Source organism: Leptinotarsa decemlineata, unplaced genomic scaffold, assembly GCF_025532065.1.
Source record: "Leptinotarsa decemlineata unplaced genomic scaffold, Ldec_3_MD MMD2_tig00026358_RagTag_RagTag, whole genome shotgun sequence".
NCBI classification, from domain to species: Eukaryota; Metazoa; Arthropoda; class Insecta; order Coleoptera; family Chrysomelidae; genus Leptinotarsa; species Leptinotarsa decemlineata.
The window spans coordinates 1,510,778-1,525,902 of NW_027412703.1; the positions used below are offsets into that span (position 1 = coordinate 1,510,778).

The 15,125-nt window shown below is 36.7% G+C and overlaps 1 protein-coding gene across 2 annotated transcripts in view; it reads left to right on the forward strand.

The window, feature by feature from the left end:
- LOC111516564 (uncharacterized) overlaps nucleotides 1-14,790 on the forward strand; it is a 126,477-nt gene extending 111,687 nt beyond the window's left edge. Inside the window, exons 10-11 of one of the 2 annotated variants that reach the window (XM_074184879.1) lie at nucleotides 3,252-3,432; nucleotides 14,040-14,790. In XM_074184879.1, coding sequence (XP_074040980.1) covers nucleotides 3,252-3,432; nucleotides 14,040-14,184 — 326 coding nt within the window. In that variant the 3' untranslated portion in view covers nucleotides 14,185-14,790. The remainder of the gene's footprint in view (nucleotides 1-3,251; nucleotides 3,433-14,039) is intronic. The other variant, XM_074184880.1, reaches the window with a different exon arrangement.
- The last annotated feature ends 335 nt before the right edge of the window (nucleotides 14,791-15,125 follow it).

The window sequence follows — 15,125 nt, forward strand, 5'->3', positions numbered from 1 at the left end:
GATAAATCAGTGTAGCTAGACTTTCCAGTTTATGAAAATAGCTGCAAAGCTGGCACGTCGAACAACTAGAGACCGTAGGAGAGGTTCCACGTAGACTTCAGTCAAGTCACAAAATCCGTGAGATCTGTGACTTCCTGAGGAGTAGGCTGATGGAGAATTCAGTGTATCTAGACTTTCCAGTTCATGAAAATAGCTGCAAAGCTGGCACGTAGAACAACTAGAGACCATAGAAGAGGTTCAAAGTAGACTACAAAAGTCGAAGGTCTTCTCGAGAGCTGGAGAGTAAGCAGATTGAGATTCCTGCGTCAAGTCACAAAATCCTTGAGATCTGTAACTTCCTGAGGAGTAGGCTGATGGAGAATTCAGTGTAGCTAGACTTTCCAGCTCATGGAAATAGCTGCAAAGCTGGCACGTCGAACAACTAGAGACCGTAGAAGAGGTTGAAGTAGGCTATAAAAGTCGAGGGTCTTCTCGAGAGCTGGAGAGTAAGCAGAGTGAGATTCCTGCGTCAAGTCACAAAATCCTTGAAATCTGTGACTTCCAGAGGAGTAGATTGATGGATAATTTAGTGTAGCTAGACTTTCCAGTTCATGGAAATAGCTACAAAGCTGGCACGTCGAACAACTAAAGACCGTAGAAGAGGTTCCACGTAGACTTCAGTAGTAAAAGGTTTTCTCGAAAGCTGGATAGTAAGCAAATTGTGATTCCTGCGTCAAGTCACAAAATCCTTGAAATCTTTGACTTCCTGAGGAGTAGGCTGATGTAGAATTCATTGTAGCTAGACTTTACAGTTTATGAAAATAGCTTCAAAGCTGGCACGTCGAACAACTAAAGACCGTAGAAGAGGTTCCACGTAGACTTCAGTAGTAAAAGGTTTTCTCGAAAGCTGGATAGTAAGCAAATTGTGATTCCTGCGTCAAGTCACAAAATCCTTGAAATCTTTGACTTCCTGAGGAGTAGGCTGATGGAGAATTCAGTGTACCTAGACTTTCCAGTTCATGGAAATAGCTGCAAAGCTGGTACGTCGAACAACTAGAGACCGTAGAAGAGGTTCCACGTAGACTTCAGTAGTAAAAGGTTTTCTCGAAAGCTGGATAGTAAGCAAATTGTGATTCCTGCGTCAAGTCACAAAATCTTTGAAATCTTTGACTTCCTGAGGAGTAGGCTGATGGAGAATTCAGTGTAGCTAGACTTTCCAGTTCATGGAAATAGCTACAAAGCTGGCACGTCGAACAACTAGAGACCGTAGAAGAGGTATAAAGTAGGCTACAAAAGTCGAAGGTTTTCTGTAGAGCTGAAGAGTAAGCAGATTGAGATTTCTGCGTCAAGTCACAAAATCCTTGAAATCTGTGACTTCCTGAGGAGTAGGATGATGGATAAATCAGTGTAGCTAGACTTTCCAGTTTATGAAAATAGCTTCAAAGCTGGCACGTCGAACAACTAAAGACCGTAGAAGAGGTTCCACGTAGACTTCAGTAGTAAAAGGTTTTCTCGAAAGCTGGATAGTAAGCAGATTGAGATTCCTGTGTCAAGTCACAAAATCCTTGAAATCTTTGACTTCCTGAGGAGTAGGCTGATGGAGAATTCAGTGTAGCTAGACTTTCCAGTTCATGGAAATAGCTGCAAAACTGACACGTCGAACAACTAAAGATCTCAGAAGCGGTTCAACGTAGGCTACAATAGTCGATAGTCTTTTCGAAAGCTGGAGAGTTCTGCACCACGTCACAAAATCCTTGAAGTATGTCACTATCTGAGGAGTGGGCTGATGGAGACTCTAGTGTAGCTAAGCTTTCCAGTTTATGAAAATAGCTTCAAAGCTGACACGTCTAACAACTAGAGACCTTAGAAGTGGTTCAACGTAGACTTCAGTAATCGAAGGTAGAAAACACTTTCTTTTACCCTCACTCTGAAGATATTAGCGAAATCGATGGCAATGCTATTGTCACCAAGCTTCCAGAGCCATCTGTGGAAAGAAGAGGTGTTTTGATATTCCCAGTTAAATTTTCCTCCTACAACATGGGTTAGCAGAGTTGCTGGAGGTCTCACTCAAATTTTCTATTCTCATTTTGGCCAGGACTTGCCACACTATAATTCCTTTTTTTTTTACCTTCCAAGATACAAATTTTGACATTTTCTTTTCAATTTTGCTATTAAAGACGTTTTTTACCTTTTACTCCTATGCTTTGTACTTTGTTTTCACCTTTGTAAACTGTGCCAATTAAGAGAGGACAGAAGGTGGGCAACAAAAAAGTGCATAGCTTCCACTGGAAAATTCGGAAGTAAAAAAATCATATACAGAATTGTTTGTCCTTAACTGCTCTTTTGTACACATTTGCCCCAAAAGCAAAACAACTGAATTGTATAGGATTTCCATGTGGCGTACACATTTGCCCCAACTTGTGGGGCAATTGTGTACTTCGGAGGTGGTTTTAAAAAAATAGCAATACAACCATGAAAAACATAGTTTTTTAAAATTCTTTGGGTGACTTGTAATCTAGAGAAACGCCGCTAAAAGATGAAATAAAAAAAATAAAATTCTGAATAATACCCTCCCCACTAGAGGCTGAAGAAGTTGAATTTCGTCAAAACAGGTACGCAATTACCCCACTCCACCCTACTTGTTCTCAAAATTATGTGTTACAGTTTGCCAGACTGATTCATTTATTATGCTTGTGGAAAACAACTTCAAAATACAAAACTATTTTCACTTTCAATCGAGGAACTTGAAGACTAAAGTCATTCACTAATATTTCCAAGATTTTCATTATCCAGATATTTCCAACAATGAAGTATTGATTTTTGGGAGAGAAAGTTTTTGGCTTTCTACTACTCCATCTTGATACAAAAAACAAGGATGAGGGAACCTTCCAAGGAAAGGAAGGAAGTAATCAATTTTAAATAAGTAACTCTATACATGGATGTGTAGATCATGCAAAGAAGTAACTTTCAGTTACTTAACAGTAGCTGTTTCAGGAGGACTTTCTTCCAGTTTGTGTCTGAAAGTTATTTCTTTGCATGATCTACACATCCATGTATAGAGTTACTTATTTAAAATTGATTACTTCCTTCCTTTCCTTGGAAGATTCCCTCATACTTGTTTTTTGTATCAAAATGGAGTAATAGAAAGCCAAAAACTTTCTTTCCCAAAAATGAATCACTCTTAAAAATATAACTCCTTCAATTCGAAGTATTGATATTCGAAAGTACGACTTTTTAACTTTTCAATGTTCTATAAAGTTATGTTTTGTTAGGGTCTGTAGCAAAAACGGGATGGTTTCAATCATCTCTATCATCTGCAAAAGATCCTGAATTTTTTAAAACCGAAAAGCGTCATATTGGATCTTTAGCCCGATTGGGTTGGCTTCCTTCGTTGAGACAAATCCGAAGGTTCAACAGATCTGGTCGATCGACATCTGCTGAAAATACCTGCAGGTTACATTAATGTGTGGCATGACAAGGATGTATTTTGACTGTAGATGTAGTTGCAAAGAATACCATGTTAGATAGTAGATATGTTTCCTAGTTGTAGTTGTAGGGGTCTAGTTACCGTTTACTTTTTATTACAACGTACACTTCTACACTTAACATCTACACTCAATTAACTATATCATAGAAATGAAGTGTTTCATAGAAGATAATACCGTGAAGTACACTATCAAATTTAATGAAACTCTAGCGTCGGATAGATCACATAAAAATCATTATACACACATCGGAAAAGTCTAGGGATATTTTTATAACATACTAAATATCATAAAAATAAATGCATGAGGTCGTTTAATTTCGATTAAATTGGTACACTCGACCACCCTGTAGATTTCTATGGGTTGAACAAAGCCTGCAAAAACGGTAACTAATCTTTTATCAAGTTTTTTACAAACTGTAGGTTTTCGGCTAAAATGAATAATCTGAAAGTGTCGAGTTTGTACATTCTATGCAGTTCTTGCTCAGCAATTAAACTGGAAATATTGTGCTTCAACATGGAACGCCATCACTTACCATTGGCTGAGATGAATAGAGCTGTAGGGCTTCTTCAAGGTGGCATGCGACAAAATGATGTAGCTCTTCGTTTGGGGATCTCCCAAAGTGTTATCAGTCGATTGTGGCGGCGTTTCCGTGAAACTGACAGTCCAGCCGAAAAACATCCAGGGCGAGGACGCGCTACAACTGCAGTTCAAGACCGATTTTTGGTCTTAACCGCAAGAAGACAACTGACAATCACAGCAGATGAGTTGGTTAACGTGTTGCAGCAGACACACCAGGTAACCATTGGTCGTGATACTGTCAGAAATCGACTGCATGAAGCAGATCTCCACAACAGAAGGGCACTTAGATGTCCACCTTTGTCGAGACGCAATCGCGGTAGAAGATTAGAGTGGTGTCAAGAACATCAAAACTAGGATGCAAATGATTCGGCCACAGTTTTGTACAGACGAATCCAGATTTGGATTTCATCCAGATTCTCGTCGAGTAAGACTGTGGAGACGACCTGGAAATAATGAACGTTTGAGACACGTCCAGGAAGTCCAGACATACAGAGGTGGTACAGTAATGCTATGGGGCGGAATCATGATCGGCGGCATAACCGATCTCGTTTTTCCAAATCGCTCCCTCACAGCTCGACAGTACCTCGACACCATTCTTCTACCTATCGTCCGTGCGTTTGCTGGTGCTGTTGGTGAAAACTTCCACCCAATGAACGATAATGCTCGTCCACATGTCGCGCGTCTAGTGACTGACTGGCTCATCAACGAAGGAGTTGATGTATTGCCATGGCCAGCACAATCACCTGACCTGAATCTCATCGAGCATGTGTGGGACATGCTTCAACGAAGAATTACTCCGCATATGGGGAACATTCACACAACGTTTCAATTGAGAGAGCTTTTAATCGCTGAATGGGTAAATGTACCTCAACAAGACATTGACAATCTCATTTTGTCGATGCACGATAGATGTAGGGCCGTAATAAACCAGCGTGGAGGCCATACTTTGTACTGATTCCAATTTTTTTTGTATTATAATTTTTTTTTCGGGGTGCCAAAGAAGAGCCATCATTTTTTTTTAGTTTTGCTTATATGCGCACTCAGTATTTTTGACCATTTAATAAATTTTGTTGTAAGTTACATTCGTTTAGAAATCACCCGTCAACTTTTTTTTCCCTAAAGCGATGTAAAAAAAAATTATTGCCATTTTTAAAAATATCCCTAGAGTTTTCCGATGTGTGTATTTGCCATACTCCATAAGAAAAGTCTCAATAATTAAAATTCCAAATACTCTTCAGAATACAGAGTAAATCCATTATCGAAGTCTATCATTTTTATGCAAATCAATAATGATAGTATAGAAAAAAATCATATCAACTCCTCGCTCAGTTTCAAATAATGGATTTGGTTTCAGCTCTTCATCTACATGTCTCTTGCCAAGCTAAAACAGAGCTACATATTTTTTGAAGACAAAATCATAGAAATAAGTTTGAGTCTCTCTTAAAAAGATGGCACTAGTTGTAGGTATACATCGCATTTACCATAAGCTGAAGGAAGTATCAAGAATTGTAATTCTAAATACTCGTCAAAATACAGGTTACATTCACTTTCAAACTCCAGCATTTTTCTGCAAATCAAAAATGATAGCACAAAAATTTCCTTGTTTATATATTCAATATCTGAATAATGACCAAAGTGGCATAGCCAAGTTTTACAATAGCAGTTGTCTTATCCAGATTATAAACAAACCTACAATGGTCATTAACGTATTAATAGGACTGGAAAATTCGTAGGCTAGCACACAGATGGTGCTACTAGTATTGAATCCACATGACTTTAGTTAACCATAACGCTAGTTGCACACACACCGATTTTGGACGGCCAGTATAAAATCGGCCGATATTTTATTGGTAGCGGGTGCTTGCACACTCACCGGATTTTTATCGGTCAAACAACCAGTTGCTTTGTTGTCGTAATTAGCACGCACTACCAAAACGAAGTTAATGCGTAGTAACTACAATTTCACCGAGCATTCGAGACTGGAATGGTCGGTAAAAAACCGGTGAGTATGCAAGAGTGTATTTAGTCATGTACGCCACCACTTCCCAGTACTGCTGGCGATACAGTGGCAGTGGACGGTTGCTCACCGGTATTTTACCGGCGACGATCACCGGTCGGCGTGTGTGCCAGGTCCCGTTCCCACATGTGGTTCACTATTGGAATTTGGACGACCGGTACAAAGTCGGCCGTCCAAAATCGGTGTGTGTGTGTGCAACTAGCGTAACACACCGATTTTGGACGGCCGATTTTATACCGGTCTTCCAAATTCCAATAGTGAACCACATGTTAGTACGGGACCTGGCACACACGCCGACAGGCTGATCTATCACCGGTCGGCTAAGGCTAATTGTACACACAGCGATTGTGGTTTAAAACTCTGGCCATTGAAGAAGCTCACAAGAAGCCCCGAGTCTGGTTAAGATACGTGGACGACACCTTCAAATTATGGAAGCATGGGAATGCAGAACTAGATACTTTCCTGAAGCACATCAACAACGTAAGTCCTTCCATCACTTTCACAATGGAGAAGGAAGTTCACAACGAATTGCCATTCTTAGACGTATTGGTGAAGAGGACCGACACTAAATATGAAACATCTGAAAATCGGAAACCCACTCACACGGGACAGTATCTGAACCAGGAATCCAACCACCATCAATCGACTAAAAGAGGAATCATCAAGACTCTACTAAACCGTGCTTTCGGGCTCTATAATACAAAGGAAGGTCTCGAAAAGGAACTAGGCATCATCAAAAATGACCTTCAACGGAATGGTTACTCTAAAGTAATGGTGAAACAGGTTTCAGCTAGAAGACAGCAAGAGTTCCACAAGGAAGAGAAGCGGCGACAACCAGTACTTGTACTTCTCTACATCAGAGGATTGTCGGAAAGGATGAGAAGGATTGTTTCCGAGTATAACATCAGAACCTGCATCAGATCTGGGAACACTATCCATAGCAGTCTCACAAAAACCGGGCCACCAAACGCGGACTGCGATTCCAAGAATTACATTTACCGGATACCTTGCGAGTGCGGAGAATCATATATCGGTGAAACTAAGAGGCCTTTGTAAGTTCGCATCGCCGAGCATAAGAAACACACATAGCGACGAGAAACAAGCAAATCCGGAATAGCAGAGCATGTCTGGACTCATCAACATAACATCAAGTGGGCCTAAGCTGAAATCATCCACAAGGAGAAACACTGGTTCAGGAGAAAATTCAAAGAAGCCGCATATATGTTGTCCAACAACGCATCTAGTCAAGTTAGCATAGATATCCCTAACATATGGAAATCTCTAATCAAGCGGAACACGACCAACTCTCGCCAAACGGTCAGCTCCCACTAAAAAATCAATGAAGCGGAGAGAGGGAAGAGGGGATAGGTGAAAGCAGTCGAATGACCTATAAATAGTCAGATCTTGAAGGAATAAGTCCTCCCGTTAGTTAGGGAAGCCACAGATTATGCTGTAGACGACCCCTCTCGATATAGAAGGCCCCGACACTCTGTCGAATGAGGCCCTCATGTCCCCCGTTAACGGATGAATAACTTTTTCATCCATCCCACCCCAGCCAGGTAGGGGTTATCCCGTGAAGGGCGGCACTGATGTCTAAGGACTTCATGCCGTCATCAATCAGTCGTGAACCCATTGGTCCCTCTCAAGACCAACAATCAGCGAAAAGGGTAGGGGAGCTGGTCTCCAAACCTGGATAAAATCAAGTCCAGTATCACCTGAAGATAATTGTGGATACTAACAATCGAAACGTCGTGAAGTAACTTAGTTTGGAATCTTTTAATTTTATATTTGTTAATTTTCTTTTCTTGTTATTAATTTTTTCAGCTCGTGCTAATAGTTCAATTTTTTTGATTTTTTTGGTTGTTGCTTGCAGTTTTTTTCTTGATAAAATTGTTATTTTTCAGCTAATCTTTTTAATTTTTTCAGGGATTTCAAATCAATTCATATCATATTAGACAATGGAAGTCCGAACTGATGAAATAGACTATGAAACGAATGAAATGAGTCAAACACTGAATGTTTAGTACAGCTTACCACAATATAAAGTTCAAACCGGTCTCAAATCGACCATTTTTGTGATAACTGCACACAAAATCATTGTTTCAGATTCTATTTCGATAACAACGACCCCCAAATATTCCACAAATATCTTTTAAATACCTACAGACAGTGATCAGTTCAACTTTTATTTTATGTATTGATAATTTTTCTTAAAGATTATGGTCGGTACCTACCACATTCCTAAAATAAAAAATTAACTGAAAACTCAGCAGTCAATCTTCTACAGTTTCTTCACAAATACGAATTATATTTTGTTATGGTGTGATTCCTCACTTTTAGATATTTTCAATGAAAAATTCAACACTGTAAATCTGTAATTCGCTCCATATACTCGTACTAGTGGTGAGGTTGATGACAATTATATGAGACAAGTTAACTGAAGCCAAAGAATGATGTATTATACTTCAATATCAAATTATACATTTTTGTACCATTATATATGTCCATTATTATTTATATATTCGTTATTATATTCATTTATTGGAGAGAATATTACGAAGAGCTCTCCATAGGTTTTAATAATGAATTATTCTCTGATAATCCTCAGAAATTCAACACCTTTTTGTAATTTCCATGTCACCTTCATATTTCAGTTCATTTTCTCCATCAATCACTCATGCTATCATTGTGTCCAAAAAATAGAATTTATTATAAGTCGTAGGTATTCGAGTAGTGTGGAAAATCCTTCTTTCCTGTGACGCAATTGCATTACTCAGTGAATGAAATGCTTTGATTTTCATTGCCATGGAAAGTTAAACTGTTTATATAACCAATACGTCCCTTTGGTTACAAATATTGATTCTCATTCAATTAGTATTAACGGAAATAATAATGTTCTCGAGGCCAAGATGTCCCAGTTTCCTGGATATTTTAGAATTAAAAGTCGCCAAAGTAATAGGATCAACAAAAATCCGTCGCCCGACGACTTCGACTTAGGCAGCAAGTTTCTTAAAAAATAAAGTGGTTAACTTTTCATAGCAGATTGTGTTCATACCCGCAATCTTTGGATTAGAATAAAGCTTTGAAAATATTTTAATTGGGAAGTAAAGAGCAGAGACTTTTCTTCAGGGATTTGGTTTAAAACACTACTAAATTAGGTAAAAATATCAGATAGGAATAGAAGATTTCGACTACTAGATATTCATAGGGAAGAAAAGTTTTGTCTTTCTACCTTTCTATCTTCATACAAAAAAGTGAGAATTTTTCAAAGAAAAAACAAAGTGAAAGAAAAAGCCCCACTGAAACATCTACTTTTATATAAGCTTTGAATTACGCGAAAGAAAAATACTTTAGAAACAACTAAGTGCTTTTATATGAACGCTGAATTATATAATGAAACAAGTAAAAAAATATGTTGAACGGTTTCATAAAAAAAAAAAGATAATGATGTAGATAAAATGTAAGGACCTAGCTACCTGCTACCTAGGACCTTCCGAATTATTTTTTAATAGATTACCTACATCATTATCATCTTTTTTTTGCAATAAAACCGTTAAATATAACTTTTTTACTTATTTGATTTCAAAGTTTTTAGTTTCTAATTTTGTTACTCACTTATTCTCATTCTGTTCAGTTCATTCAGTGCCCCAGTATTACCCATCCTTTACTTCCTCTGCAATGCACAATGATTAGTCGTGATCCTCCGTTTGCAGACATGTTAGGCGTACACATTTTCGAACCATCAGCCCATCCTTTCGTAACTGTGTCGTGAGTGTCATACCAAGTTTCATTCCTAGTTTCTTTATTCAATTTTGAAGAGTTTTGTCACAACAGCTCAGGTTATGGCCGGAAGTATTCAATTTCTTTCTTATGATTTCAATTGTAGGTATCTCATTGTTTGTGTTTTTTTCAATGATTTTATCAAATGAACATCTAAAGGTTTTGGTAATCCCGTATCACATCGCGTCTTGCCTTCATAAGGTTTGTTTTTGACTATTTTACGTACAGTTGAGAAAAAAATTTCGGTCAAATCTGATGATGCTTGTAATGGTTTGTTTTCCTCGAAACCAAATTCGACATGTACATTCTTATACAGCGTGACTCACGGTCGATGGTAGGTTAGACGCAAAGCATGATTTTTCTGAAAATTTCATCTCTCACATTTCCTTACCTGTTCTATCGATCTTAAATATTTTCAGCATTGCGGCGTTGCCACTTCCATCAAAAAGTCCAAGCAACTTTATTTTTTTGAATGGAACACCCCGTATATTAATACATTTTTGGTATCGATTTGGTATTTTAATACTTTTTTGTTATTGTTTACGAGGTGAAAAATAAATTGTGCTAAATATGGTCCAAAACATAGCCTTAATTGAAATTAAGTACATCAGTACTCTCAATTCATGAAAAGTTGATATTTTGATGATACTTTGGACAAACTCGAAATATTCAAATAACACCAAGAAATCGACTCCATATCATACAAGGCGTGCTAAAATCACTATTATTTCCATTGTGCATAAAAGTAGTCTAAAGTTCATTTTTTCAAATGAAACCTCCTATATTGCTCAATAAATTGAAAGATGGTGAAAAATGATTCAAGATGATATACATGTCCCTATACCTAAATCGTCAAGTTTTCTTAATAAAAAGCCGTTTTTGTGGAAAAATAGTTATTCACGTTTAACCTACAAGTGTTGAAAGTGTCATTTTATTTTGTGAGTGGAGATTATTGCAAAACGAGCGTCAGCAAGTGGAGCAAACTCAGTGGAGCAGAATAAAATCACTTTTAACAAATGTATCATACACATTTTTTTGTATAACGTTACTGCTGATAATAAAAAAAACTATAGGGTCCATGGGATTTGAACACACGATCTTTGGATTACAAGGCATATGTTACAACTACATACGCCAACTCACGTTATTTTAAGGAGGATTATTGGTTAGTCATGAAGGACTTTCTGCAGTTGGACTGAATACTACTTCGTCATCGTCAGTAACTTACAGGGATTTAATATTAGCAATAGCACGAACTGCATGTGTGAACTTTTCTAAATGATTTTTTGGTAGGTGTTCTGATTGAAGTGTTTCTATCGAAGAGATTTTCAATAACAGTTGTACAAAAAATAATTTTTAAAAAATTTGATTTCTAGGTAGCCGTGGAAATATCAAGCTTATAACAGTTTGGTGATTTTTATAAGTAATTGATAAATGGTTATTGACGGTGTTTCAAAAAATCGCCAAAAATGAATGCAAATATTGATTATTCAAACGAAGTTCTTATGAAACTATTTATTATACACGGACAGTGTGATCAAATCATTGCCAGAACTTGTAGAAAATTCAACCAAATGTATCCTGAATTAACACCAATGAACGAGAGGAAGTTTGTAAGATTACAAAATAATTTCCTTAACTATGGCTCCATATCAAAAGCGCCTTCAACATTACCAAAACCTGTTACTTCAAATGAGGACAATACTGTTAACGTTTTGGCATATTTTTATGCATATCCAGAAGTTTCCATTCGCAGTGCAGAAAAAGATTCAGGTGTATCACATGCTTCAGTACAACGAATTTTGAAAAATCACGGAATGCGTCCGTATAAATTTACCAAAGTTCAAGCTCTAAAAGCAGAAGACTTCGAACGTAGAATGCATTTTTGTGAATCCATTTTGATTCATACACAGGAAGATCGGGAATTTTTGTCAAAAATAATTTGGAGCGACGAATCAAAATTTACGAGGGATGGTATTTTCAATAGAAGGAATAAACATTTTTGGGCTGATCATAATCCTCATGTTACAAAAGAAATGGGTTTTCAAGAAAACTTTGACCTGAATGTTTTCTGTATCCTGAAGAACAATAATATTAGATTTTTCATTGATGAAGACACACTGAATGCAGAGAGATATCTCCAAATATTGAGGACGACTGTAACCGATTTTCTTGAAAATAATTTGCCTTTAGAGGAATATAGGAATTCGTGGTTTCAACTGGACGGAGCGCCAGCTCATTCCATCCAGGAAGTTTCCAGGAAACTTGACGAACTCTTCGACGATCGTTGGTTTAGGCGTTTAGGGCCGTGGGATTGGCCATCGAAATCACCCGATCTCACGCCACTTGATTTTTTTTATGAGGTGTTTTAACAGAAAGGGTATACAGTAGTCCAGTGCCTACCAAAGGAGAATTGCGACGGCGAATAGTGCGGAGTATTGAAAATCTGGATCCCCACGAAATTGAAAAAGCAACCACAAGTCGCATACAAAAAAAACATGTTGAAGTGTTCAGAATGCAATGGACAACATTTTCCGCATTTATTGTGAAAATGCGATATTTTGTTTACAATTTTATTATTTTGAATCATCTTATTCGGTTATTGACTGTACTTTCACGTGTTTTAGCCCATAAAATCTTACTTTTTACCTAGAAATGACTGATTTTTGGTACAGTTGGAAACTTTGAGCCATAGTTAAGGAAATTATTTTGTAACCTCATAAACTTCCTCTCGTTCATTGGTGTTAATTCAGGATACATTTGGTTGGATTTTTCACACGTTCTGACAATGATTTGATCACTTTCTTAATATGTATAATAAATAATTTTATAAGAACTTCGTTTGAATAATTGATATTTGCATTCATTTTGGAAGATGATTCGAAACACCGTCGATAACTCTCTGTAAATTACTTATAAAAGTAACCGAACTGCTATAAGCTTGATTATTCCACTGCTACCTAAATCCAAATTCTAAACAAAAATAATGTTTCTAGAAGAAGCGACTTTATTGAGAAAAGTTAACGATTCAGGTATAGGGACATGATATATCATCTTGAAGAATTTTTCACCATCTCTCAATTTATCGAGTAATATACAGGGAGTTTCATTTGAAAAAATGAACTTTCGACTACTTTTATGCACAATGGAAATAATAGTAATTTTAGCACGCCCTGTATGATATGGAGTCGATTTCTTGGTGTTATTTGAATATTTCAAGTTTGTCCAAACTATCATCAAAATATCAACTTTTCATGAATTGAGAGTACTGATGTACTTAATTTCAATTAAGGCTATGTTTTGGACCATATTTAGCACAATTTATTTTTTATTTCGAAAACAGATAGAGATAGGTATAGGACATTATCAACAAAAAAGTATTAAAATACCAGAGCGACTCCAAAAATGTAATAATATACGGGGTGTTCCATTTGAAAAATAAAGTTGCTAGGACTTTTTGATGGAAGTGGCAATACCGCAATACCGAAAATATTTTAGATCGATAGAACAGGTAAGGTGTGAGAGGTGAAATTTTCAGAAATATCATACTTTATGTTTTCCAGAAACGTCTAACCTACCATCGACCGTGAGTCACGCTGTATACATTGAAACATACTCTATCTGTTTCAATATTCAAATACATCCGAATCCTATTCACTGGTATCTCTTTTTCGCATTGTTCACCATCGCTATTGGAATCACTACACTGGAAAAAGTCAGCGTTGTTATCACACTCGTTATTGCTATTAGTACTTGTCCAAGGACGCAACGTTTTAAACAGATAACAAAAGTTTAGAGTAATCATAACTGCACCAATATCGAATTTCAACATATACCCTCATTCCCCGATTTCAATTACTCACCAATCACAAAACTAGGTTACTGAAAATTATTCAATACGAACCGCCAATTCTTCAGTACACGTGGACTAGTTCGCTGCCAGTTCATTTCTATGTATTGTTTTTTTTGGCCTTTGGGAGTGCCGCCAACTTTAAGAATGCACAATATCAATTATTTCGACTATACTTGCATAGAATTAAGAAAATATCTAGAACTGATCCAGAAACCGTATAAACTTCATAAATTAGAATATCTCCATGCATGCTTTTTATTTGTACTGTTACTCAGGTAGAAGTTATGATTGGTTTCCTTCAGTGTATAAACATGATTATTAAAAAATTCACTTTCTATTTCAGGACGATTACCTCAGATGGGCAAACCAAAGTCAACACCAACCCCCAACACCCATTGATAACACTGTTGGATGCTCGACAAAAATATCAACCCAAAGAAAATGTGTTTTATCTACGAAAAATGTTTCATCATCCTAGATCTCATTAAATCAGAAAAAATATATTGATAGTTGATATTTTTCAGTCTATTTCGAAATTCAGCTAAAATTCATGATGATATATATACTTTGAATATGGACTCTATGGATATATTCATAAAGTTTTTGAATAACAGTGACATAACAATAATTTTCTATTATAATATAAATTATTAATGGCAAACTAATACGGAAAATCAATCTACGGTTGATTCTTTGAATAATATCAATCATGTTACTCGAGATTTCAAGAACATATCACAAAAATGTTAGCATATCACAAGCAAATATCAATTATCAATTATCAAAAAAATGAAATCAAGAATATCATCTTTTACATATTACTCTTTAGATCATAATATAGACTAAGGCCAATTGATCTACTTAATGTGGGAGTATGACCTGACAATGTATAGGCTGGAAACATTGACAATATGTGCTGTACAAGACAATATTTAGTTTATAAGAATCGTACTTCCTCAATGTAAAATGACAATAAGTGTTACCTGTTGGACAATAAAGGAATTATATCCACAAATGGCTTCTCTTGCCAATTTACTATTTATAGATGATATTGTATCTATTTGAATCCTTGTCAATAAAATGTCTGAATATCATATTATGTCTGTCATTTTCTGGAACAACACTTTAGCATTCTCACCTGTTCAACAAGTGAAATTTACTAAAACAACGATAAAAATAAAAAAACCAATAAAAATTAATTGGCGCTCCGGGGCTACTTCTTTGATTCCAGTGGCGCATTTGCTTTTTCAGCTGCAGGAAAACCCGGAGAAACCTGCAGCACCACATCATCTGAAGATCTTGATCTACCAATGTCCTCTCTCTTATAAAACAAAATGTAGGGTGTCTCCAGAGGCTCCAATAAATTCAATGCATCGCCAGAACACTCCGTGACACGACTATCGTCAAACTTAAACCAGTCCCTTTCGTC